General features: G+C 49.8%; 2 protein-coding genes across 4 annotated transcripts in view; both read left to right on the top strand.

The window, feature by feature from the left end:
- GATA4 (GATA binding protein 4) overlaps positions 1–19,118 on the top strand; it is a 32,289-nt gene extending 13,171 nt beyond the window's left edge. For 2 of the 3 annotated variants that reach the window (XM_075415028.1, XM_009942316.2), the window contains 5 exons: positions 8,150–8,319; positions 11,366–11,491; positions 12,679–12,766; positions 13,033–13,175; positions 14,742–19,118. In XM_075415028.1, coding sequence (XP_075271143.1) covers positions 8,150–8,319; positions 11,366–11,491; positions 12,679–12,766; positions 13,033–13,175; positions 14,742–14,924 — 710 coding nt within the window. In that variant the 3' untranslated portion in view covers positions 14,925–19,118. The remainder of the gene's footprint in view (positions 1–8,149; positions 8,320–11,365; positions 11,492–12,678; positions 12,767–13,032; positions 13,176–14,741) is intronic. The other variant, XM_075415026.1, reaches the window with a different exon arrangement.
- Positions 19,119–21,641: 2,523 nt separating this feature from the next.
- NEIL2 (nei like DNA glycosylase 2) lies at positions 21,642–25,933 on the top strand. The gene is made up of 4 exons (XM_009942315.2): positions 21,642–21,809; positions 22,861–23,192; positions 24,951–25,147; positions 25,617–25,933. Exons 1-4 carry the CDS (start codon positions 21,672–21,674, stop codon positions 25,931–25,933), a joined length of 984 nt encoding a protein of 327 aa, XP_009940617.2. The 5' UTR covers positions 21,642–21,671.
- The last annotated feature ends 1,142 nt before the right edge of the window (positions 25,934–27,075 follow it).

The raw sequence follows: 27,075 nt of genomic DNA, 5'->3' as shown, positions 1-27,075 counted from the left end.
TTCAAGGAGAAAAACACTGTAGCTGTTTTTTCGTTGTCAAAAGAGAGTAAGACCATTTCCAGGTGCCTCCTGCCAAGCAGACCCCAGGCTGTGGATGGCTCCATCCTGGCCATTCTCCGGGCTCTCCTTGCTAATCTAAGATTTGTTAAAAAATATTTGGACAGCCGATAAGCAGAGGAATCTCCTGTTTATCAGAAGAGCCTCAGATATTTACAAGTGTAAGAACTGTAAGTAGGAGTAAGAAAGGGGAGGTCACTTTGGTGGGTGGGATCAGGCTTGCAGCCCAGCAAAAGAAAGCAGACCTTGGACCTTCGCACATCCACAACTTGACAGTCAGCAGAAGCTGCTGTAGGACACCAGGTTGCTGTCAAAGGGGTGGCCAGCAACTACTCCGACCAAAAACACCCTACATCCTCAAGGGTGTTTGCATGCCTGTCTCCTGTACAGCACAGCGTACACATTTTGGATGTGGGTACTTCATGGTACGTCGTTTGACAGTCTCTCCAGTCAGCTCTAGTACAACCATTGGGCTTGTTAGCTTGGGGTCTGGTGGTTCTGGTGTGCTGGAGGGATGTCAATGCTCTTTGACGCAACCAGGTTGGTCAGTCCCCCAGGACTGTCTCCTGTTCCATCCCAAAACAGGCACTTTCTCTGTATCTGCTTTAGAGGAATCCAACCTGTTTCCACCCACCCTTCTTCCACTCACTGCTTGCTTCCACATCTTTGACTGCGGCCTTTGGAAGTTGTCCTGTTGCCCCGCTCCAGTGAGGCAGGGAAGAGCCTTTGCTCCTGCTCATGGGGGAAGAACAGTGTCGCAAGGAGATGAAAAGCCTTGCTTAAGGGAAGCCAGTTGCAGAGCCAAGACTGAACTCAAATCCAAGCCCAGATTTGACCAGCCTTCCCATCATGTCCCTCTTGCACATGATCTCAGCTGGTCGCTTGGCTCCTGCTACCTCCACTGTCCTTCAAACTGGGGAAAACATATCCATGAAGGAAAGGAGTGTTCTTGGCTGTTGGCAATGGCATGTGCCATAGACCTTGGCTTGCCGCAGGCAGAGGAGGGAGCTTTGCAGAGGAGGGACGCAATGTTCCCTTTGCCTTGAAGTGAAACATTTGGCCTGGGAAGGGCTGCACGGGAGCAGTCTCGCTGTGGCGTTTCACGAAGCAGGAGAAAACAGATTTCTTTGCCTTTTCAAAAGCAGCATGAGGCTCAGCTAGATTGTAGGTTCGGTGTTTCCCAAGCAGTAAGTAGGGTCTTTAGGTTTGCAGGGGGAAAGCTGTTTGGTCGAGGCAGCCAACTGAGCAACCATTTTCTCCACCGTAGACGAGTCAGATAAACTCCAAAGTATTCTGGGACAGCGTCAAGCCATTTCTGTGAAGCTTCATAATGATGCATTTTGCTTGAAACCGTGTTTCTGCTTAATAGTGAGGAATTTACCCCCTTCCCCATTCCCTGCAGATCAGCAAGCCCACAGGTGATGTTCGCTGTTAATCCAGATCAGAGGAGCTGCATTCCCACCAGCAACCAACCCAGCTACTCAGACAGGCGCTGTCCTGCTCTCCCCACGTCTAGGTCCCGTTAGTCTCTAAAATAGCAGACCCCTGGATGAATTTCCCGCAGATTCTGTCAGAGGGGAAACAGGGAGATAAGAGGGAGGGGGGACAAAGCCAATGGGCAGAACTTCTTTTTACAAAAACATCTTTGACTCCGTTAGCTGAAGGGTAGGATAATGCACACGGGCTTTCTGATCCCAGCCTGTGCGTCAAGCTGATGTTGTCCCTGTCGAAAAAGGAAAGGTTCACTAACAGCCTTCTTTTGGCTACAGACGTCTCCCATGCATAAATCTGGGCTCTTTTCTTTACAGCCACTCCCTGCCCCTTCTACTTTTGTCTCTCCTCATTTTTTGCTGCTGTCTTCCCTTCCAGTTCAGCCCTGATCTGCCACGGTACCAGACCAACCAGCACTTTTAACTACTGTGATCTGACCAGAAAACTTTTGGTGGGTTTTCCCCCTTGAAACTTCAGCTTCTGGAGTCATGCAGTTCGTGGGAGCATCTCTATCCACTCAAAAGAAATAGGAGATGTGCCATTCAGCTCCACAGCTGCAGGAAGGGTTTCCACGCTGTCACTTTTTAATGGAAACAGTCTTTGGATCTGGGACAAACCATCCTGAGCTGCTGGGAATGCCAAATCCTCTTTTCCCCTGCTGTGCTGTCATGGCTGTCTCTTGAAGCAGAAGGTGAGGGTGTCTTTGGTGGGCTCCCAGGGTGTCCATGTGTCCAAGGGGCCAATGTCCTTTGCCTCAGCTGCAAGAGCTCCTGAGAGTCCATTTGGGATTCGTATATACACGGGATCGTGGCTTTCACCTCTTATCATAACAAATTGTTTTAGGAAACTGCTTCTCTGCGGGTAAAACTGCTCTCAGGGTCTGTTTAGAGCCTGTAAGTGCCTGGCTGTGTTTGAAGGACAGCCTCTCCTTTGCTGAGTTGCTTCATTGGGTTGAGAAGACACTTCTGCGGGGGGGAAATGTTGATATTAAATATCCCTCCAGCTTTAAACAAAACTCCAGTGCTATATTAATGGAAATCTCTTTCCATTCCTCTTCACCCAGAGGGGGTGAAGACTCGAGGGAACTGGAGGGCAGAAGAGGGTAGACAACTTTGTTGCTCTTTCTCATGCAGCAACCACAGGGTCTGACCCAAACCAGCGCAGGGAGGGCTCTTTGTCCCCTTCTAGAGGCTGGTTTGGGAAAAGAAATGTATAAACTGGTTGCTGGCTCTGAACTGAAGGATTCAAAATCTCTCTGTTGGAGGTGCTCTTACTGTTATTTTTCTTCTGGGTCCCGATTCATCAGGTTTATGTGTTGGAGATGGTCTCTCCAAGGCTAACAGATTTAGGCTTGCTAAAGAAAAGCCCAAATAAATCCAGAAAGTCTGGACCTAGGAATGGTCATGCTGTCACGCTGGTGGAGTTGGGGATTGCAGAGATGGTGGAAAGACCCAAAGAGGGGACTTCAAGCCACCCTTCAGACTCAAGCCCTGGGCAACCTCCCTCTGACTTGGTTGCAAGAGGGAATTTGATTCTTCTGGTTGGGAAGGTAAAAGTGCTCAGATTTTGGGTGGGCCGTGTCATTGGTAAGAAATGCTGTCATGTCCTAGCCATGCTGGAAAAAGTGCCTGTAGGTGTGGGCTGGCTGGCGGCGCTCAGATCTGCTCTCTTGTTGAGCCCTGCATTGTCTGTAGCAGTTGATCTCTGTGGACCTGGCGGGGGATGTGAAGGACCACTCCCAATGACTAAGAGCCATGAAGTGCCACATCCAAGAATGCTTTTTCCCTACCAGACCCTCGTGCCCCACTTAGGAGTTGTTCCTGGCTCCCTGGGGACTGAATGTCCCATTGTGGAAAGTATTTCTGACATTAGCATGCTCAAGGCCTCACCCAAGATTAGGAGACTGTTGTGCAATACACAAACGATAATTTCCTGCCCTGGGGACCTTTCAGTCCTCATAAATGGTAGGTGTGAGGGGAAAAAGATCTCCTTTTATACAGCAAGCTGATGACCAGGACAGGGACAGGACCCAATCCATCCTCTCCACCAGCCAGGTCATTCAGTGAGATTTCATGATCTGCTCTCACGTGAGAAGCTCCTTCATGGACTAAAGGTAGGGTCTTATGAAGAATTACGTAGAAGGCCGTTAGCATTAGTCAACACCAGGGACCAAACCCATAAAAAGAACTGAGTGATCCCAAGACTGATATTATCCAAGATAAGGGCTGGGCAAAGGCATTCTGGGGGAGCTTCAAAGAGGAAGGTGAGGCCATTCACCACACAAGAGACTACTCCAGCCACGGGCCTGTGTCCTTCTCAGCCTCACCAGAAAGCATTATCCTTTCCTCAACCCTGTCCCACTCTGGCCATACCTGGCTTTGGGAGAGGGAGTAAATCTCTCCAGCAGAAAGGCTGTTACAGAGGTCACCGGACGGACCCATAAATCTCCATTATCAGGCAGCGGCTCCTGTGCCACAGAACGGAAATTATTGCCCTGAGTGCGACTGGGGGAGCCTTTCCTTCCCCCCGCATTGTTCAGGTCCCTCCGGGAGCTGCTTGGGCAATTTGCTGCCTGAATAAACGTTTCCTTTCCCAGCTGCTAAGTACAAGGAATAAGTGTCAGGGGATCTCATAACGCCAGGATTTAGAGCTCCAGCCCCGAGACGGAAGCCAAGAAAACACTTTGCTGGTTTTTCCTGGGGAGCCTCCAGTCTGCCGTGCCTTAATCCCCATTATTAATAACAGTGGCAAATTAAACAGTTAGTGCACTTGAAGCCCAGTGACCTCCATGCTTGATACAGCTTAGCCTGCTGGTGGGCTCTGAGCCCTGGGCTTCTCTTGGCAGGGACCCTGGAGATATGGCTGTCTTCTCATGAGCACCCAGGCATGGGGAGGGGGCTCTTGCCCCCAGCTATGGCCCTGGGGGAAGGAGGCAGGCAGAGATCATGGCCCAGATATTCAGAAACAGGCCGCTATTTTGAGCATTTGCTTTACCTAGGTCTTGGACACCCACCCGTGTCAAACTGCATGGGCTGCAGCTCTTCAGGTGATACTTCCTCATTGTTTTGTAGACCCTCAGATTGCCAAAAGCAGCTAGGATGTCTCAGCTGTGTGGCCAGAAGGTTGGCTTAGAAAGCTCTCTGCGGCAACTTCCTCCCTGAGTTTAATGATGCTGGGAAAATACAGCACCTCTTTTAGAAAGAAATCCAGTCCCTTGCCTTCCACTTCTCCATCCGTACCAAAATGCCCTTTGTTCACTCAAGGGCAGGCACTAAGCCTACGTCATCTTCTCTGAGCCAGTATCCAGTAGTGTCCAAGACACATCCTTTCCCATCACCAAGCATTGAAGGAGGAGAAGATTTTTTCCTCCAGGTGAGTTCTGTTGAGGTCAAGGAGGTCCCTCTGCTCTGACGGGGCTACCGGAATGGTTTTAATGAGGTTGCACTCTGCAGATGTCATCTGCTGACTCAGCACTGGGTGGTGGACACGAGGGACGCACCCATCTGATATCGCCCCGTGAGCGCCGTGATTAGGGAGAGCCACCCATTGCGTGGAGCCTCGGTGTGCCCTGGGAGCAAAGTCTGTTCCTTCCCCATCTCCAGCACCAGCGGTTCCTGTTTATTAACATTCACGAGGATCACCTCCGTTTGCAGCTGAGACAGGAAAATAACAGAAATGTTATTACTACGGAAGCAGAAGAGCGTTTTTGGAAACTTCAGTCAGTGCAAGTCCCTCAAGAGAGAAGCTCAAGTCCAAATCCCATGGAAACTGAAAAGAAACAACCCCACCAAACCCCCAAAGAAGTAGTGAAGAATTTAGCTCAGACAAATACAAATGAAAAAGGAGAGCAAAGGGAGCAGATCTCACGGCTGCTTTGTACTGGGGTTTTAGATGTCTGATTACAAACCAATAGTGAAAACAACGTGGACAGTGGATCTGGTTGTCACAAAAACTCTTAGGAAATAGCAGTGAATATTCAGTAGCAAATTTGATTATTGTCAGAAAATAAGAGACTTACACTTTGCCTGGTTTCAACTTCACATCCTCCGTTTTTTTCTAAAACCAGAGTTATACCATACTTGGCATTTCTTATTATCGTACCCATTTTGAGTGACCTTCTTATTCAAGAGCTCGTCCAACTCTTAACATTTCTGAGGCACTGTTAGGAGTTTTCTCCTTTTTCTTTGATTAAAAACTTTCAGATTTTGCTTTTCTGGTGGAAAAACCTCCAGGAAAGACGATATTTTGTAATTAGTCACTGACACAGCTCAAATCGGTCAAGAGCTTTAACTGTTACCTTTGGACTACCTCTGCTCTGCTAAATTCTCCCTGGATTATGTCAACAACTTTGTACTGAGTTATATTCAAAGAAGAAGGGATTTTCTCACAGGACAAAAATTACTGTGAAAATAATTTGGCTTTTTCTTTGGAAAATGATAATCAAAAACCTCAACAACTTCTAAGAGAAAAAAAAAATAGTGAAATGTTTTCCTTTCTTGAGATTTTTCAAGGAAATGAGTCCTTTCCTGACCAGCTGTTCCAATCCCTTCTCTTTTCAAAGCAAGTTTATTTGATCTAGATTTTGGCTGCGACTCAATGGTGACTTAAAAGGGGAAAGTGAGGCATTATGGTTACAGTATCACTGAATCCACGTGTCCAAAAATCACCTGGAGGGATTCCCATCTTTCCTAAACCACCAGAATTGCTCAGAGGTAATGAGATTTTCCTGAGCTGCTGAGAAGATACTGGATTCCTCCTTTTCTGGCTCCAGAGCCCCTTGGCTCATTTAATGTTTGCTAGTATTTCCCTGTTGCCACACAGTGCAATCTCCTGCCATTTTTAGCCTGGTTTTCTAGGGAGAATTAGGCTCACGTGAATCTTTTCCTCTGTGTCTGTGTTTACTGGCGCCAATTTAATAATTTTTTAATCCTTTGGCTGTTTCATGGTTATGCAGTTTCCCACAAAAATAGTCTGGAGAAAAGAGAAAATAAAGCCGAAGTTTGAACACAACCCATATTAGATGTCAGAGAATCCACATAGGATTGAGACGCAGATCAGCAAGAAGCAGATTTGGTTGGTTTGCTCTTTGGGGAACTATCATCTTCCAGCAGAAAGCTGAGATACTCGTATAACAAGCAGGTGGACAAGCACAAAATATAGCAAGATGCACAATAACATTTTAAGAGTTAATGTTCTGCTGGTCTGTAATGGCTGAAGGTCCTGATGCAAAGCTCTTGACGTTCTCCAGACACCTCCTGTGCGATGCAGTTTGTTGGGAATTTTTTTCAGCAGCCTGGTTTATTCCCAGTCTATGCTAAGTAATGGAGCCCTTTGCTGTCATTGGTCATTTTCTTCTTCTCCCCAATTATTTTACCATCTAGTGTTCCCTTTTTGGTCCCCACATCAGTACGTGTCCATGTGCAGGAAGGAATGGTTTTGTAACAGAAGAAATACATGCCCGGGCTGAACTCAATAGCTGATCCTCTCCAGGTGGGATCACCGTCAGGAACGTACATTTTGAAGGGCCATGCCAGCTGGATGCAGCTACATTTACATCTCAGCAAGGCCTCTAGCTGATGATCATATTTTATTAGGTGAAATTCTTGGCTTCTTGAGGGCAGTGTGTCCAAGGGTGAGCTGACCTATGTCTTTCCAAATGATGATGCAGTCAAGGTGTGTTGCGTTGACCTCTGTGTCGCCTTGCAGATGATGGGGACCTGCTGTAGCCCGAGGGATTGGACTGGCCCAGCCCAGGGCAATTTTCTTCACCCTCACGTCACCACTGTGGCCGGGCCCCAGTGGAGGGTGAAGCAGGAACGTGGTGGGTGAATGCACCCAATCCTGGAGAGTGACATCAAGCACTTTTGAATCAAAAGCTGATTTTCTCTGATACCTGAGAATGTCAAATGATGTCTGTTGGCTGACTGCCTGAGCTGGGGTTGTGCCTGTGGATTTTATAGTTCAGGAGATGCTTCTCGTGCAGAGAATAAGGTGAAGGCACATGAACTTCTCTCCCCCTCGGCTCTCTGCTGCCATTCCCCTCTGCAGAGGGGCAGGAGTGGGAGCTGATATGGGCTGGATGAGGAGAAGATCTGCAGGATAGCAGGGCATACAAGCACGGCTTTCCCTGCCCACATTTGCTTGAGCCCTGCTGAAGGATGCTGGGGCAGCTGTCTGATCTCTGGGCAGCTCTGCTCTGTGGGTCCAGGCTTGTGTTTGTCCGTGGTCTTGATTGCAAACACGGCTGTTCGCCTGCCCCAATCTGTTTGCCCTGGCTATGCCCAATCTTGAAAATTGGATAACGTCAGAGCAGAAGGGAAGGTTTCTATTTCTGTCTCCTTGTATCCGTGTCCCAGCACATCCCTGCTGCCACACAAGTCCTGCAGCCAACACTGAATGGCAGGGAAAGGGGTTCCTCTTCCCAATAATCCCAGGGGCTTCCCTGAGAAAGGAAGAGCTGTTTCTTGCACCCTATAAAATATGAATGTTTGTGATTTCTTGAAATGTTACTTCTGAGCTCAAATACTGAGAACCAGACCAGAAATTAAATGTACGGCCGCCTAATTAACCAAGTCTTTTCCCTTCTCTCCCACCATGGCAGCAGAATTTTTTGATGATTATTCAGAGGGTCGAGAATGTGTCAACTGTGGGGCCATGTCCACCCCGCTCTGGAGGAGAGATGGCACGGGGCACTACCTCTGCAACGCCTGCGGGCTCTACCACAAGATGAATGGCATCAACCGGCCCTTGTTCAAACCTCAGAGGAGGCTGGTAAGTCAAGATCACACAACGCATGTGGGGCAAGGCTGCATGCGAGGATGAGGCAAAAAGACCTTGGCTAGGTGGAAGTACCTGGGGTGTTTCCACTCCTTGGGTCCCCATCTGCCCAAGCTAGGTGGTTTTGGTCCAGATTTCCAAAATAAGACAGATTACCTAGTGTTTGGTATGCTCCAAGATCCTGTACTGTCCAGACCAGTTCTGCAGATGCCCAGGCCAGGTGGTGGAAGGGGCTGTAGGACACAGAGGCAGTAATGGGGTGTCGGTTTAGCAAAAGCCAGTCTTTGCTTTAGTACCCTTTCCAGCTCCACCACACCACCAGTTCACCTTCTCTTACCCTCAGGGTCCTTAGTCCTCAGTTGCTTCATGGTGACTGGCCACCTTTTCTGGATACCCTGGTCCTTTGGAACGAGCTGAAGCAGAGCTTGTGGGGCAGGTCATAAAATCATAGAATTGTAGAATGGTTTAGGTTGGAAGGGACCTTAAAGATCATTTCACTCCAACCCCCTGCCATGGGCAGGGACACCTTCCACCAGACCAGGTTGCCCAAAGCCCCGTCCAACCTGGCCTTGAACACTGCCAGGGAGGGGGCAGCCACAGCTTCTCTGGGCAACCTGGACCAGGGCCTCACCACCCTCAGAGTGAAGAATTTCTTCCTTATATCTAATCTGAATCTCCCCTCTTCCAGTTTAAAGTCATTACCTCTTGTCCTATCACAACACGCCCTTTTAAAAAGTCCCTCTCCAGCTTTCTTGTAAGCCCCTTCAGGTACTGGAAGGCTGCTCTAAGGTCTCCCTGGAGCCTTCTCTTCCCCAGGCTGAGCAGCCCCAGCTCTCCCAGCCTTTCCTCACAGCAGACGGGTTCCAGCCCTTGGATCATTTCTGTGGTCAGGGCATCCCAAAACCTGTGCGGTGGGGTGGGGTATGCATGAGGAACCTGGAGGAAGGCAATGTCTCAGCATTGGTATCCTGCCTATCCCTGCCAGCTTTGGTGAGGTGTTTTGGGAAGGTGTCCATAGCCTGTGCCGCAGGCACTTGGGGCCATCATGACCCCAGGCAGCAAAAAGCCAGCAAGCCATCTCTCAGGGCTGTATTTCCCCACTCCTTGTCTTCTCCATCTGCAACCTGCCCTGCCCTTTGCGTCGCCCAGACCTGTCCGTGCTCAAACCCAGCTGGTCCCCTGCAAGTGTCCAAAGTGACACCGGCAGCTTGAGCGCTGCCACCAGCCAAAGCCACCCAGCGCCCTCTTGTGAAAAGCCCTTCCTAGCCACTGCTCGGGCTGACCCAGGTCTACCTGTCACCCTTGGGCACATCTCTGCAGTCAGGAGTCGGGTGCCGGGCTGGGTCCTTCGCAGCAAGCAGCAAGGCACGCTTTTAACTCTGTGCAGCCTTGGGGTAAGGCTTGGCAAATCCTGTGAGAAATATAAACGCTGATCTGTACGCGCACTTTTGTGGCTTGGCTGGGCAGCTGGCAATCTGGGAATCCTGCACAGATGGCCAAATTCCTGTTTTTATTTCTGTGAGAGAATTTCCATAAAGAAAAGGAGGCTATGTCTAGGGATGAAATGTAGGAGTGTGCTTAAATTAATGACAATCGGTCTACCTGCGTAAATACATTCAGTATAAGTGATTAGGTTTAATCTGTCACTGTGGACATCCTTTTTTTCAAAGACTGAGATGTGCCAGAGAGCTCTGCAAGGGGAGATCCTTGCCTTTGCTTTAAGCTCTCTTTGAAACTCTCGGTTCGCTCGCAAAGGCCAATGATTGAAGCTAATACATGGTGAGGTTACTACTCAAGGAGCGTTTGGTTTCTCTGCACCGAAGGGGTTTCCAGCTTTCAAAGTCTTAAGGAGTGCTTGAATTTCACTTTTTATTGTCCTGCTGCCATAGATTAACTGATTCTGCTTTCTAATGATGGTGAAGACACAGAGAGAAAGCTGTGGCAAAAATCAGAGAGGAAATCCCTGGCAGCTGCAAGGTCCTCATCTCCCAGGCTTTCCCCCCTCCATTACACAGCTTCCAGCTATACTGTTCAGGTCTGCAGAGCTGGTTAGATGTCCAAGACCAACAGATTTTCCCCCTGTAGGTTCCTCTTCAGGCACCATGAGAACAGGCATCTTCACACAGCTTTAGAACTTCCATTCAGTTCCCAGTTTATCAGCAAGCAAAGAGGGAATTTGACCCCTGCCCGTCCAGACTTCATCCTCAGCCGCTTAAGACCTGAATTTGAAGGATGCTGGCAAGCGTCAGGCAGGCGTGGAGTATGTTGGTTTTTCTTCCTCCACCTCCCACTCTGCTTTTGAAGCTCAAAAAAAAAAAAAAAAAGCTTGTGTTTTATATGTTTTCAAGTCCATTGTGTTTTCCTGTGGCCTTTTTGAGCCTGGTTAAACCAGTTCACCTAGAAAGGGAACTTCAAAAGGCCTGTTCCCTCCACTGCTTCATTAGTAGGGATTCCTATTAATTATCCCTCTTAACTTTAGGAAGACGATGCTGCTGGAAGCAGTCTTTTTCCTAGGAGCAACATCAACTTTTTCCTAGGAGCAACATCACACAAAGCCAGCAAGGAATACATAACTTTCATGGCATTGATAATGTCTTGGGATATGCCATGATGCTTGGAAGATGAAGGGCTTGGGATCCTGAAAGAGCAGGACGGTCTGAGATCCAGACACCTTAGTGTAAGTGTGTGCACGTGCAGTGGGTCTCCAAGCTGCTGCTGGACCCGCTGGAGATCTGGGGCTCAGTTCAGGTGATATCTCCGGCACCATCTGAGATGCCCCAGGAGCGCTGAGATGCCTGCACAGCACTGGCAGGTGGGAGGCATTGGGAAGGCAGTGGAGTGTGAGATGAAAGACAAGAGGGGAAGAAAAAGGCAGTTGTGTTATCCACCGCAGCAAGGTGAAAAGAGAAAAAGACTGAGAAATGAGAGAGGGAAGAGGAGAGGAAAACCTGAGGTGCGCTGGAGCGCGCTGGGATCGGAGATGCTGCTGGGGGTAGCAGCGGAGGGCTGATGTGCTTTCTTCCTCTGCATTTTCTCGCAGTCGGCTTCCCGCCGCGTCGGCCTCTCTTGTGCCAACTGCCACACCACGACAACCACGCTCTGGCGCAGAAACGCCGAGGGAGAGCCCGTCTGTAACGCCTGCGGACTCTACATGAAGCTCCATGGGGTAACGTCGCCGTTGATCTCTGCTCTCTACAGGGAGGGTTCCAATAGCACCAAGATGGGGACTGGGTTCGTTGCACAGCTCTGCTCTCCTGGAGCTGTTTATCCTGCCGTGCCTCTGGGCTTTAGTCCCCCTCAACGCTACATCATGTTTATATTGGCAAGGGGTGACGCACGCAGGGCATTTCTCACACACTAACTAGCTACCCATTGCATCAAAGTCTTAAAACCCAATAAAACTAGGCCCGGATTCTTCCCACCTAAATTCAGGCACTTTAGTGGAAAACCTGAGTCAGAAGCACAAAGAAGGGCTTCGCCCTTCTACACGAGGTGTCAGATCTCAGCTAAGATGTGGTTGTAGGCTTGTCATGGGATTGACAGATGCCTTTTCTTCCATGGGTGTCCAGATAGTCTCCTCCTGTCCGTGGAGGCTTCACGTATCTACGCCACGTCTGATATCTCTAGAAGAGTCCTGTTGGAGTCCAAGGCGCAGCAGGACTTCAAGATGCGTATCTCCAGTCCCCCTCCTATCAGTCAGTGGCAACAGGGCCACCACCGTGGCAGAGACAGAGGCCTTCAATGCCCTGGCAATTGCTTAGTAGCAAACCCCAGTTCTGCTTCTCATTGCTACTCCTAGGGTTTTTATACACATCCGTGCTCTCAAGGACGTCCAGTGGTTCAGACTGGATGGAAGAGCATTCACGAGAGACAGGTCAAAGCTGGAAGACAATGTGGATGAGGGGAAGCCTTACCTAACCCAACAATTCTTCCTAGAAATCCCAGTGTGTTTCTGACTATGAGGGTGACTACCTCAGCAGGATCAGTTCCTAAGAGAGGTCTCCCCACACAGGCTTGGTACCTTTCCAGAAAGCAGGTATTAGCCAGAAAGACATCTTCTGCTCTGGGTTACATAGGAAAGTAAATCAGATGAGCTGTTGTTCCCTTCTGGCCTTAAAACACTCCATATCTATGGTGTGAAAAACCTGTCCCCATTTGGATGCACACCTTGTAGCTTTGACATATCTCTTCGCACAGCAGTGCTGACCAGTGAATTTGAGCTCCATCTTGTCATTGCTTTCAATTAAATCAGCTGGTTCTCATGCAGCGTACAAGGCAAAGATGGAACCACGTTCTCCTAGATGACCTTATGGATGTACAGAAACCAATGTGCTTTTATATTTGGGTCCACAGGTTCCAAGGCCTTTAGCAATGAGAAAAGAGGGCATTCAGACAAGGAAGCGCAAGCCGAAGAACCTTAACAAAACAAAGACGCCTGCAGGTAAGTGGTGGATGGGATAGTTTGTTGTAGGTGTACACGTGTGCGCGCTTGTGTTTCTGACCATCATGTCCGGTGAGTCAGACACCCAACCACAAAATGGGCTGATTCTTCAAAAATGGGGGATGTCTGAATGCCTTTCAGCAGTTACAAAGCCCTTCCCACTATTTTTTGTTTATTTTTCCCTACATTAACTTTGCGTGTCTGGGTACAGCTCTATACTGAAAGGTCTTTGAGAAGATCCTGGTTTACTGTCTGCTTTCTCACAGGTCCATCCAGCAGCGAGAGTCTTACCCCGACCACCAGCTCCACCAACAGCAGCAGCAGTGCCACGACCACCGAGGAAATGCGCCCCATAAAAACAGAACCGGGGCTCTCATCTCATTACGGGCACCCCAGCCCAATTTCTCAGGTACAGACAGGAGATGCTGGTAGTGAGAAAAAGATGGGAACTAGGATGGTAAACATGGTGAGAAGAACATCCTCAAAGCCTCTGTGGAAAAAGGCTGCCTCTTTTCAACCCGGGGGTTCTGGAGTTCGCAGTAAGACATCTGTCCTCTGGGATGGAGCGAAAAAACACATTCTTTTCACCATGTCTACAGCACAATATAGGTGTTCAGTGATGCATGGCAGCTTTGAATGAACAACAAGAAGTAGCATCTTTGTTGAAAACATGAAATTCCTTCTAGCTGGGCAGCCATATATAGGTCTTACAGCAAGAAAATGCCCATTCCCTTTTTATGATTTGATACGAGGATGGTGAGGGGACTGGAGCATCTCTCCTACGAGGAGAGGCTGAGGGAGCTGGGCTTGTTCAGCCTGAAGAAGAGAAGGCTGTGAGGGGACCTAATAAATGCTTATAAATATCTCAAGGGTGTGTGTCAGGAGGATGGGGCCAAACTCTTTTCAGTGGTGTCCAGCAACAAGACAAGGGGCAACGGGCACAAACTGAAGCCTGGGAAGTTCCAGCTGAACATGAGGAAGAACTTCTTCCCTCTGAGGGTGACAGAGCACTGGAACAGGCTGCCCAGGGAGGTTATGGATTCTCCTTCTCTGGAGATATTCAAGACCCACCTGGACAAGGTCCTGTGCAGCCTGCTGTAGGTGACCCTGCTTTGGCAGACGGGCTGGACTAGATGACCCACAGAGGTCCCTTCCAAACCCTAACATTCTGTGATTCTGTGATTTGTCTTGAGCACGGAAAAACTTGGCAATATTACCCTACTTTTTCTGCGCTGTCTGGCTGTGTGTTGAGCAATATGAGAAACGCAGCGTGAGGAGAATAAACTTACACAGCCCAGATCTGAGTCCCTGCGAAGGTAAAACAAGACAGCATGATGGCAGGGAGCTGCAGGGCAAAGCGGTGTGCTCTGTGCCATACCCTGGACCAGTAGATGACTGAGGACCAGCACCGCGTCCCTACAAGGTGCATATCATGCTGACCAACACCCTGATCTGGAAGCTGATCTGTGTGCAGGTTTAATAACCGTTCCTTGGTTAACGATCCCCATCACACAGCATGACCAAGAGACAGAGGTATACGATAGTTGCTCTCCTTTTGGGTTCATATGGGGAACTCCAGTTTTCTCCCTGGAGAAAAAACACGTGGTCGAGTGTTGTGCTGGACTGATCCTGCACCTGCAGTGCCTTGCAGCACTGTTAATGTGTCCTGCAATCCACAGGAGACCGTGTGTAAACTAGGAGAGCCCAAGGCCAGTGAAATCTCAAGCCTTGGGAGGTAAAATCATAATTTCTGACATTTAGAAGAGAAGAAGATGCCCCATATGCAGTACGAGCAAAGAACAGGGTCTGGAACAAGCAGGAAAGAGCTTGTTCAAAGTATCATGCATGAGCTGCAATCTGCAGCTCTACAGCAAACCCACAGCCATGTTATGACAACAGCACCAGCCCCCCATAAAGGGATTCATATCGTCCTCTGGTTTGAAGCTTTGCTCACTGGATTTTCATTTTTTCATAGGCATTCTCAGTCTCTGCCATGTCCGGACATGGATCATCTATTCACCCTGCGATTTCAGCTCTGAAGCTTTCCCCGCAGGCTTACCAGTCAGCTATCAGCCAGTCTCCACAAGCCACCTCCAAACAGGACTCCTGGAACAGCCTGGTGTTAGCTGAAAACCATGGGGACATCATAACTGCGTGAGCTGGTCTTCCACCCATGAACTTCAGGCTGACCCACTTGACAGATGAAGAAGACGCCACGTAATCATGAAGTCAATGTTGTCTCCCACCTCCCCTGCCTTCTCTCCCCTTGTGAGATGTTCCAGCAAAGAGGTAAAGAGAACTTATCTGAGGTGTAGGAGAGCTTTTATGAAACAAACAGAGAAGACTCAAACCTCAAAGTAACTAATGGATTTGAAGCCTTTTTTCCCACTTTAAATGAGACTCTCTTTATTTAATTGTCACCACCATCCATGAAATAGCCAGAAACACAAAGTTGGATCCAGTTCTTGAGTTTCGTTTATTCAAAAATGTCTGGCATTTAAGACTCAGACAATGATAAAGCAGAGACACTCTTTTCTTCTGTCACCATCCATTCTTTTCCCGACCAGAAGAAAATGCCACCATCTTCTCATTACCCAAATTCAATGATCTTCCACCAAACGGAGCCAGTTCCAGAACAGTTTGTTGAACAGACTTCACTAGACATGCTGTGGCGGCTTTAGTGGATTTGATATGACCTAGGGCAGGGAAAAAAAAGAGACACCCCCCCCCCCGCCCCGATCTTCAGCTCACACTGCTAGAGTACTGTCTTACTTTCCTAGATGGTCTGAAAAGCTAATGAATGTCTGTATTTAATAGTAACTCCTTTCCTATTTATCATTACAAAATCATGGGACTCTGTTTCCAAAAGGTTGTTAGCTAAGCCCAGAGGAGGCCTGTCCAAAGTTAAAAGGGGATTTTGGAAGAAAGAACCTTCTGGAAGCAGGTAGAGGATGCCTGCATTGGCCATCAAATCCTGGAGGAGACTGCTGGGCTCTTCCCTTATGGATAGCTACAAGCCAGGCTTAGAAATTAGTTGAGAGCACAGCAAGTCAAAGATGCCGTTCCAACGCTGCCGTGCCATTGCTTTTGAGACAGTTAATTTAATCATTTTGCATACTCTTATGTTGGTTTTGATGTCGTTGATGAAATCTGATAGTCATTTCTTTTTGGCTGTACTGTGAGTGCCCACTTTCCCCCTACCAGCTGGCTCATGACCATTTCACACATCTAACTCTTTGGGATTTCACCTTTTGCAACAAGCCAAGGCTTCAGCCTTTAACGGAGGTAGGCAGGGGCTGTTTTCTTTACCAAGCATGTGCATAGACTTGCTTGCCTGCAGAAGAAGCATAACTCCATTCAGGCATGAGAATTAAACAAGACTCGTGTTTTTTCTTGCCCATAAGGCTCTCAGCAACCAGGGAATCATAGCAAATGGAGTTGGAAGAGATGCCGAGAACTTACTGACTCATTCCCTTTCCCAAAGGGATCAATTCTACCTAACCTAGCCCTGAGTGCTCTTTCTTTAGCATGTGCTTAACAAACTCCAGCATCGCCGATGCCACAGCTCCCCTGTGCAGCCTGAGTGCTTCACCAGATGCTTGCCATGATGTTTTCACCAGCATTTCTGAGGAGGGAGAGCTTTACCGGTCCAGCAGAGAACTTCTGGGAGACCTCATGCTACAAGATTCTCCACTCTTGTTTCTGTCCACTCCCAAACTCTGCTGCTCCTCTTGCCTTCCCAGCTCCTCTCTTTTCCTCCCTGCATCCAGAACTCCAGTATAGAACTACCAAGAGAAAATCTAGAAGAGGGATTGTGCATCCCTCCCAAATGTGCCATCCTCTGTCTCCCACAGTTTAACATTCCCACAAAGAGTGTTTCTACGCAACCACCACGATACATGGCTTGGTAAAGAGGAAAGACGCATATACATTTGAAGCAAAAGAATGGCGTTGTATTGTCTTTGTTTGAACTCATCATTTTCCTCCTGATGGTAGAAAAGCTTCTTCAAGGAGAAGCATTCAACTGAACTGGTTGTGATACAGACTGGGACTGGAGTCACAGCAGACACCTGGACCCTTCCACATTCTCCGTGCTCTGTGTAACTCAGTTTTGCAGGGTTTTGGAGGGGTGGCAGAGCCTCTGCACTCCCCAGAGAAAAACACCATGGCAGCGATGCCATGGGAATGACCGGATGGTATTTGCACCAGGGTTCCCACTCCGTCTTGCTGAGCTAATGCAGGGACTGGCCTCATTATAGTTACAGACAAGGAAAAGATATTCATGAAACATGAATAAAAATAAATGAAATTCCGTGATTCTGCTCAGGCCTGGTAGGCTGCAGAGAAGAGGCCAGAAATAGCACCTAAAAATATGAATTTGGGGTGAAAAACATAAAGGCGTTTCTCCCTGGGCACGCAGGTCTGTAGCCAGCCTCCTCCTTGACCTATATTCCTTTGTAAATGGCGATTGAGCTCTCTTGGGACTGTGAATTCCTGTCTGCAATAGAGCAGCAGGCACCACAAAGATGCCACTTGGCTAACGCACACGTTTGAGATACCTGAACTACCCTGGACAACATGAGATGGAGGGGAGCTGGTGGCCTCCTGCATAGCAGCTGAAGTCTAGACCAAGCACAAGCAGCGTTTCTTGCTCCATACGGATGCTCCCAGAGGCTCTGTCCACCTTGCCTTATTACTGCGCTCCTCCTACTGCCCTCAAAGCTAAATTCCCTGGCTGAATTTTACTCCTGCCCTTAAAACACACTCCGAGATGCCATAAAGAAGTCTGCTTGCAATGCAAGAGGGGAAAACCCTTGCAGGACCTAAGCTAGCCTTATGCTCCCTCAGGCTAAATGACCACGGTAGAGGTTTGTTAACTGATTCTCAGCCTTCCTCAAAGCCTTAAAAATCATTCTTGAAACACAGGGAGGAGCTTTTACAAGGACCCTGCTAACAGAACAAGATGTCTGCTTTCAAAAGGTGAGGCTCTGGGGGCTGCGAGGACAACTGGGCTCTCTTTAGTGGTAGAAATTAACTCTTTTGTCCCCTCTTTTGCACCACGAGCAGTAAAAGACCAGATACACCTGGTTCTGTTGTACTTTTCAATCACTCAAAACTGTTGCAGAGCTATTGACCACCCCCACAGTGGAAATGTTTCTCCAAAAAAGCAATAGATGCTAATGAGAGGCAAAATTATTGGTAAATTAATTGCTCAGACTTGGGGACTCTCCAGCGATGAGTCATTGCAGGAGACTGAACGTTGTCTCCAAGCCCAGGCGTCACACAGAGCCCCTTCTTGTAGGTAGGAGCTGGGGTGGCCAATGCAGAATGACAAACATCAGACGTGGCTGATGAAGGGATACTCACAGGATGAGAGATAAAAGTGCTACCAGTTTCAGAAGGCTCAGCTCAGTCTAGCAAGAGAGGCAACATCTAAAATAATGGGTTCCGTGTGAACTCTGCTTTTCTTCCCATGATGCCACTCAAAGCCCGCTTTGCTAATGAAATTATACACAGTTATTAGAGACTCATTAAGGCAAGATAATTATTGCTATTATTGCAATAATTTATTTCATTGCAGCACGGCTGAAGAACCTAGTGAGGACCATACCAGGCCAGGTCCTACACAAATGCAGGACTGAGAACTATCCCTGCCCTGAGGAGTCAGAGGGAATGGCCCAGTCCTGAAAAACACTTAAGCACGTCCATAAATGCATTTGCGGGACTTGTTCCCTTAGAGGTCATCATTAATCACACATCCAAATTTTGGTGCTGAAGGGTTTGTGGCACAAGGTTTGCTTGTGCCAAGCCAGACCTTTGCAATGGCTCAGTGGTCACCAGAGCGAAATGAGCAGATGAGAACCAGGATGGGGAGCCAGAGGGGTAGAAAGGTTATTTAACCATTTCTAAACATCTTTCCTCTTTGTGGAAGTGCAGCATCTTGAATCGTTTCAGTTATTCTTTTGTAAATTGATCAGCAGAGGTCCACACTTCCCTTGCAATCTTATGGGCTGACTGGAGAGGGTGCAATCAGGAGGAGCTCAGGAATATTGTAAGGGAGCTTTAAAACCGATCAACAACTCTTAATATAACATTGAAGCTGTGACTATGTCAGGGGTGGTGTTTTGTTTTGGGTTTTTTCCCCCATGTATAGAGTTTGAAGCTTCCCGGGTCATCTGGGAAGGTCCCATGGAAACAGACACTTATTTGTAATGGGGAGAGGGAAACCAACCAACTGAACAAGCTGTAATTATTTAAAGATGTAAAAAAATATATATTATGAAGTAGTATGGCTACCAATCCACGTAACTTCTACACCTTTAGAACTAATGGAAATAAAACAATGATAATAAAACCAGAAGGCTGCTGCTTGACTCTCATTACCCTCGTGGGCTGCTTGGAGAGGGCCGGGGCTAAAAGATCACATACGAAGTGCACCTGGAGAAGCAACAGCGCAATGGGTCCATGTCCTAGGGAGCTCATAATGCTAGAATTACAGAGTAATTTAAATCAGAAGGGACTAGACCAGGTTTCTCAGGGGCCTGTTCAGTCAAGCGTTGAATATCCCCAAGGATGGAAATCCTACAGCCTCTCTGGGTTCCTGTTCCAGTGCTTCACCACCCTCACCGTGGAAATGTTTTTCCAAATACGCGTTCAATTCTAACGAGAGGCAAAATCTTTGGTAAATCCTTGCTCAGACTTGGGGACTCCCAAAAAATGAGTCATTGCAGGAGACTGGATGTTGCCTCCCAGCCCAGAAGACACACAGAGCCCCTTGCTGCAGGTAGGAGCTGGGACGGCCAATGCAGGACACTAGAAGTGACAGACCCAGCAATGGAGCAATTTAAGCCAGGTTGGAAGGGGCTTTGAGCAACCTGGTCTAGTGGAAGGTGTCCCTGCCCATGGCAGGGTGGTGGAACAAGATGATCTATAAGGTCCCTTCCAACCCCAACTATTCTATGATTTTAATGCAAGGCGGGGAAAACACCCAGACTGTTTTCCACGCAGCAGGTAATCCCCGTGGCACAGCAGAGAGAGGAAAAGCTCCACAGGGGACCCTAACACATAGCCTGAGCTCCTTGGTCTGCTCCCTGCCGTGCTTTGGCACAGCAGCCTGCACTTCAGCCTGAACGCTCCCAGCTGAGCTCAGAGACACCGCCCTAAGCCCAAAATCACGCTGCCAGCACGGGCTGTGCTTCTGCAGAGGGTGGAGGAGACTGAGCAGCCTTCCTCTGGGGGTGACCAGCTTCCCTCCCAGTTCAGCCAGACTCTGGAGACTGGTGCAACTGGTGGGGTGAGTGAGGCTAGCACTTGAAACTCTGCCCATTCCTCCCCTGCTGTCAGGTGGAGAGTCCTCCTCCCGTATAAAAGTGAGAGGGTGGAAGGGTTTTGGGTGCAGAAGGTGTTTTGAGGTGGGTAGGTTTGTGGAAAGGCTGTGGGAGGTGGCTGGGGGTGTTGGAAGGGGAACTGGAGGGCAGAGGAAGGGTTCTGGAGCGTGGAGGAGCAGAAGGGGGACAGTGAAGTAGGGGAGACTGGCTGCCTGGTCTGCTCCCCAGATGCGTGCACAGGGTGGGCCTGGATGCAGGAATGAGGGGCTTGGGGGGAGTGCTATGGGTGTCTTCACTGCCCTGGGGGGGGAATGGGGTGGAAACTCTTGGCTCAGTTGTTTTGGGGAGCTGCAGGTTGATGCTTGACTGAGTGTGAGAAGATGGGGACCTCTGCACTCCCCCTAACTGCATGTGGAGGGTCAGAGCTGTGCTGTGAAACCCATGCAGGAGCCTCATGCCGGGGTGTGAAGCCATGGTGGGGCTTCCTCTGCAGCGAGGTGTGGGGCTGCAGTCCCTGGGTGCAGGTGAGCTGGGTTGAGGTGGATGAACATGGCAGCCTCATCCTTGTTATGTCCCGGTGCGGGTGCTTGGATTCTGTCTGAGTGCAAGGACTGGAAATAAGCCCACGCATGAGGATGTTTCTTCTGGCTCTCTGACCCAGACTGTAGTGGTATCAGCTCAGCTGGCTTGCTGGGACAAGCTCTGGGCTGTAGTGGTCATGCTCTTGGGGAGATGGGTGTCATGCCCTGCAGAGACCTGGGGCTTGTTATCCTCCTCTTCCTCCTTGAAAGGGAAGCATTTTGGAAGAAGCTGAAGTAGGTCTGGAGTAAACAGGTGAAGTAGCAAGGTCCATGAAGAGGAGGAAGAGACCAGATGCTGGTTCTTCTGATGCCCTGGGAGAAAGGGCAGGCTCTCCTCTAGAAGAGGAGCGTTGCTCTACTGTCCAGAGCGGCTACACCTTGGGGAGTGTGCGCATTGAAACCCTACAAAGTGCTCAGCACTTGTAGTTTCTCACAATGAGCCAGCTGTGAAATGGATCAGCAGCAACTGGAGCTGTGCAGCTCTGCAGGTGGTGAGCTTCCCACCCCAGGAGACCTGCAGCACATGAAGGCTTTTACAGTCATCCTTTGTACTGGGACATCAAGGCTGTTACTGAGGGAGTGGTTGGAGTTAAGTGAGCTCTCGTTCCTGGTGAGGAGAGAGATGCTAGCCAGTTAAATTTAAGGTCCTCTATGACTCCTGAAGAACTTGTGGTAGGAAAGAGCTTCTGAAGATCCCCAGGCCAAATTCCTGCTTGTGGGGCAAAACCTAGCATTAGAGCATGTGGCTCAGGGCCTTGTGTGATCGAATTATGAATATCCCCGAGGATGGAAATTCCCCCAGCTCCCTGGGCCTGAAATGAACACGTTTCTCTCCATGGACTTTGCCACAGGGGTTTGAGGAGCAAAATTGGGGTGAGGAGATTGTGGTGAGCTCAGCCTCTGACTGGTTTTGTGTATTTCTGAGTTGCAACTTTCCTTCAAGTCTAGGGCACCAAGTGCGAGAAGGACGTGCTACTCCCTCAACAGCTGCTGGAGATGCCGGAGGGCCCATCAGTGAGGAAGTTCCAGCAGCTGACCTCCCCTTTTGTAGGACAAGTGGTGGCCAAGGTGGGGGGAAGCAGCCGGAAGATCAATGTGAATGACCTGAATGCCCTGAGGCTCCAGGACTCCCAGGTGGGCTGAAAATGAACCTACTGGCCCATGGCAAGTCTGAGGCCGACCACCACTGCCTTGCGCATCTGGGTCTTAGAATAACACCATGGTTGTGTTTGAGGTGGGCTGTTGGCTCGGTTTATGGCCACAAAATCGGTGCATGTGGCTCAAGAGGTGTGAATGCCCACTTTGGAGTCCTGCTCTGTGTTGCCAAGTTTGAGATCAGGGTGACTGTGAGGAGAAGTTGTTGCAGTGACGTGGCGAGACACAGAGATGCCCAGAATTATTTGCAGTTTTGGTCAGTCATGCTGATGCACTGGTACTGTGCCCACCAAGGGATGAGGAGCTGGTGTTGGCAAGGGCTGTTTGTAGAAGATGAGAGTTTATTTCTTCAGTACGTAGATATCGGGAGCAGCAGCCTTGTTTCCCTCAGTTGTGAACTTGCACAGTCACTTCTCTTATACTCGAGGGCAGGGTTTCACCTGGCTAGGTGGAAATGTCCATGCTGTGGGCACTTGTGAGGCAGTCACACTGGGTCAGTCCTGCTGGACTCGCCTGACCTCCTTCAGATAGCGATTTGGAGTTGACTGACCAAGTGCTAGTGCAGCTCACCTCTGATTACACCATTGTCTCGGCTGGGGACGCAGATGTGAGATGCTCACCAGTCACTTGTGGCTAGGCTGTGGCTTCGGAGCCACCCTTGATTTGGGTCACCCTCGCCTGAGATACTTGAGGCCAGCACGAGGTGGGGAGGCGAATGAGAAGCAGCGATAACAGACTTTGAAACCCTGAGTGTCTGTCCTGGTATGTCTTTTTAGCCCGACAGAAGCCTCTGGGAGGCCTTTGTGCTGGAGTGGTATCTGAATACCTGGTGCTTCATGTAGACAGAGAAGGGCTACTAAGAGGATGACTGCAGCTCTGGTGGGAATGGCTCAGAAGCTAATGAATCCTGTGTTCAGGGTGGGGTGGGGTGATGTGCCTTCTGGCTAAAAGAGGTTGTAGGAAATTGTCACTGGTATGGAAACAGCGAGAGGTTGTGTGGATCCTCAGTACATTCCACCTTTTTTCTCAGGTTCATGGGAAAAACTTGTACCTGGCATTTGTGGCCGCTGAAGGTTCCTTAGGACCAACTGCAGAAGAGACAGTGCTGCAAAGAGAGGCTGCTAGTAGGGCAAGTTCTCCTGCCCAGGGTGAGCAAGAGCAGGTTTGTGCTCCACAGACACATCCCCAGGATGAGGAGCTGCAGGAACTCCCGCACTGCAGGTCCGAAGCTCCAGATGCAGCAGCGGGTCCGGGCAGCTGGCTGCGCTTCCACTTCGGCTTGTTTGGCAGCATTCGGGCAAATGAGTTCTCAAGAGCGAACAAAGCCAATAAGAGGGGGGACTGGAAGGACCCCATACCCAGGTATTTGGTGGGGTCCCCTCAAACTCTGCTTTCTCCCTGCCTCTCGTTCTGGAGAGGAACTCTTCTGTCTCAGACTAAGTTTGTGGGGGGATGCTCTTAGCCCTGTCTCTTCTCTGATTATTCTTAGGATAAGCAGGCATGAGAGATGGCTTGAGTGGGTGTGGATTGTGTTCAAGCAGGGAATCCACAGTGCATTGGTGGCCTGCATCCCCAGCAGCATGGGCACAAGGCGAGGGAGGGGATTCTGCCCCGCTCTGCTGAGACCCCCCGGGAGTCCTGCGTCCAGCTCTGGAGCCCTCAGCACAGGACAGAGCTGGAGCTGTGGGAGCGGGGCCAGAGGAGGCCCCAGCACTGATCCGAGGGCTGGAACCCCTCTGCTGGGAGGAAAGGCTGGGAGAGCTGGGGCTGCTCAACCTGGGGAGGAGAAGGCTGCGGGGAGATGTTAGAGCAGCTGCCAGTGCCTGGAGGGGCTGCGAGAGAGCTGGAGAGGGGCTTCTTACAAAGGCATGGAGTGACAGGACAAGGGGCAATGGCTTCAAACTAAAAGAGGGGAGATTTAGACTAGATATAGAGAAGAAATTCTTCACTATGGGGGTGGTGAAGCACTGGCCCAGGTTTCCCAGAGAGGTGGGAGATGCCCCCTCCCTGGCAGTGTTCAAGGCCAGGGTGGATGGGGCTCTGAGCAACCTGGGCTGGTTGAAGATGTCCCTGCTCACTGCAGGGGAGTTGGGCTGGATGGCCTTGAAAGGACCCTTCCCACCCAAACCAGTCTGTGATTCATGTTGCCTGCCAGCCTGGGGATCAGAGTACCAGCTTGGTTAAGGTTGTTACTGAGAGAGAACTTTTTAGGATGCCAGACTGAATCACGCCCTGAAAATGCCAGTTTCTCCCAGTTGCATGTTTAAAAAAAGCCTTGTATAAATAGCATACATCTAGGGCAGCTGGAGTCGCAGGCTGGAGTGATGCTGTTAAAGGCAGCAGTGTGTTGAAAACACAGGCAACAGTCTGTGTCCCAGGTCCTGCTGGAAGCGTACTGGACAAGGAGGGGGTAAGTACTGGGAGACAATGTGGACTCTGCTTTCGTGAGTTATTTAACCTGAGCAGTTAATAATGTACAAGGTGGGTGCCTGGCCCCTGTGTGTGTGGTGGACTTGGTAGGGACACGCTCCCTGCTCCCCCACCCTGCAATCTTTTGAAGGATTGCTTTATTTCTACACAAACAGTTTCAGACATAGCTTTGCGTGCTGCTTCGAGCATCAGTTTCCCTGACTGGGGACCCTGCTGCTGAGATGCTGCTGCATCTCCCTGCCCGCTGCCGTCTCCCAGGGCAGCAGAAGGAGCGATTGTCCGGGGGTTGTGTGGTTTCACAACCAAGTTTCTTGGCTGCAGTCGTTAAAAGGGCTCCCTTGCGTCGCGACGGTGGCTGGTGTGCTGGAGAGCCCGCTGTGCGCACGTGTGCGGTGATAAGCCGCAGGGGAGGGAGAGCTGGACTAGGCTACAGGGTTGGGGGACCGGTACTTCGAGATCTCTCCATGACAATGAGTCAGCATGGGCTGATGCCTTGCTGTGTGCTTCGCTCTAAGCCTATGTCACGTGCAGGCTCTTTCTCACTTTTCAGGATTTTTTTCATTCCATTTCTACCCCGCTGTCTCTTTCTGCTCTTTCCCTTCTGTGCACGTCTCTCCAGCCAGAGCAGAGTATAACAAATGGTTCAGGGATGTTCCCGGCGCGAGACTTTAACTCCTCTGCTTCTCCCAGGCTGGTTCTGCACTTTGAGAGCGGAGGCTTCCTTGTTTTCTACAACTGCCGAATGCACTGGTGCTCCTCTCCGAGGGCTGATCCTGCTTCCGACATCCTCTCTGCGGAGTTCCACCGCGGCCGGGCGCTGGATGCCCTCCGTGCACCCGATCCCGTCTGCTACACCCTCTTAGACCAAAGATATTTTTCAGGGCTGGGTGAGTTCTAGGGCGTAGTGGCAGACCAAGAAATGGAGTAAGGTGGGTGGGATGTCTACAGCTCCAGAGCTGCGTGTCTGAACCTTTTATTCTTTGGCCTTACGGCTTCTGGTTGATCCAGCTGAGGGTGTGTGGTCATCTTGCTGAGGACAAGGCTTGCAGTCCCTAGCCACAGGCTTCAGGTGCTTGAGTGCAGCACGTGAGCACAATGAACTGTCTTAGTGTGAGCGACTACGGATTGGCTTGTACTTGTGGAAGAAAGGAAGGTCTGCTTCAAGGGTAGTGGGAAGAGAACCTCTCCCAGTCCAAGGCCAGCTGGAAGTCTGCTCCTTGTATGCCACATCTGATACGGGGAACGGCGTGGCTAGCAGTGATCCTCGAAGCAGAGGTCACAGTGATTGGAGCCATAGGTCTGCATCTGCTGGATTAGAAAGATCCTTATTGTCTCCTTATTTCTGACCCTTTCCAGGGAACATCATTAAGAATGAGATCTTGTACCTGGCCAAGATCCATCCGTTAACGCGAGGCGCTCTCTTGGCACTCTCGGATCTGGAGCGTCTGCTTGACTGTGCCGTTGAGTTCAGCTCTGCCTGGCTGCACAGCAAGCTGCACGGCAGACGCCTGCACCCTCAGATCTACCAGAAGGAGCAGTGTCCCCTCGGGCATGCAGTGGTGAAGGGAACCCTGGGACCTTCAGGTGGCTTTAAGAGACTTACGTGGTGGTGTCCTCAGTGCCAGCCTCTGGTGCTGTCAGGGGACGGGGATGCTTCCCCGGTCATCGAGTGACATGGCTTTCTGTGTTCCTCCTTTTCTGGAGGGTGTCTGGGTGGTCTCTGAACCATGCTCTAAATTGTCCTGGGAAGAGCTTCATGGTTTCTTTGAGGCTGTTGAGTCTGTTCCTTAGGAACAGTGAGTTGGCAAAGTTTAGTGCTCAGCAGAGGTTACAGGAGTCACTGCAGTACTGTGTGCTTCTGGATGCAAATGGGGAAGTCTGTGTTTGTTTATTCTTTTTTTCCCAGTGACACAACAGTGTAAACAGTTTGACCAGTTCTGAGGTGTCTTGGTCCCCCTGTTCAGACTAGAGTGAATGGAAAGCGCAGGGCGTCAAGCGAGTGATTGCTGTGGTCTGAAGTGCCCTTACCCTTGAGCCTGGTGTGGGTGCAACGACTTGTGGCGGGGTTAGCAGGAAGGATTTATATCCCTCTGCCGAAACAGCTTGATTAATTCGGTATTGGATAATCCTGCCTCTGCTTGTAGCTGCATACCCGTGTGCTGGGCTGCGATGAGGTGTGGTTAGAAGTGCGTGGCTGTTCCCTCTGTCAGCTCTGACAGGAACAGCTGCCTCCACCCGAGAGGTGAAAATAAACCTCAGCAGTGCTTGACAGAGCTCACCTCTGCCTGCCCAGCGCGGTGTCTGCCCCCACAGGTGGGATTTTTGTGGCAAACTGCCAATTCCAGATCTCACTGTAAAAAATAAATTAAAAAAAAAAAAAGAAAAAAACCATTATGTTTGTGACAGGGATGGCGTGAAACTCATGATCTCCAAGGTAACTTGGAAGCGGGAAGGGTTCGAAGTAGAGAAGAATTCCAGATCTCCCTGTAAAAATAAAAAAATGAAAAAAAAAAATCATGTTTGTGACAGGGATGGTGTGAAACTCATGATCTCAAACGTAACTTGGAAGTGGGAAGGTTTATGAGAAGCTCAGCATGAGCCGGCAATGTGCGCTTGCAGCCCAGAAAGCCAACCGTGTCCTGGGCTGTGTCAGGAGAAGCGTGGCCAGCAGGGCGAGGGAGGGGATTCTGCCCCTTTACTCCGCTCTCGTAAGACCTCATCTGGAGTCCTGTGTCCAGCTCTGGAGCCCTCAACACAAGAAGGACATGGATGTGCTGGAGCAGGTCCAGAGGAGGCCACGAAGATGATCCGAGGG

This window comes from Opisthocomus hoazin, chromosome 2, assembly GCF_030867145.1.
Source record: "Opisthocomus hoazin isolate bOpiHoa1 chromosome 2, bOpiHoa1.hap1, whole genome shotgun sequence".
NCBI classification, from domain to species: Eukaryota; Metazoa; Chordata; class Aves; order Opisthocomiformes; family Opisthocomidae; genus Opisthocomus; species Opisthocomus hoazin.
Note: the sequence above shows the minus strand (reverse complement) of the source record. Positions and strands in the feature narration are given on the sequence as shown.

Excerpts from the sequence above, each read along its gene's own strand:
- NEIL2 (XM_009942315.2), top strand. The coding sequence starts at position 21,672 with ATGCCGGAGGGCCCATCAGTGAGGAAGTTCCAGCAGCTGACCTCCCCT. Across the intron at positions 21,810-22,860 it reads TGAGGCTCCAGGACTCCCAG|GTTCATGGGAAAAACTTGTA; the intron begins GTGGGCTGAAAA and ends CTTTTTTCTCAG. Across the intron at positions 25,148-25,616 it reads AAGATATTTTTCAGGGCTGG|GGAACATCATTAAGAATGAG; the intron begins GTGAGTTCTAGG and ends GACCCTTTCCAG.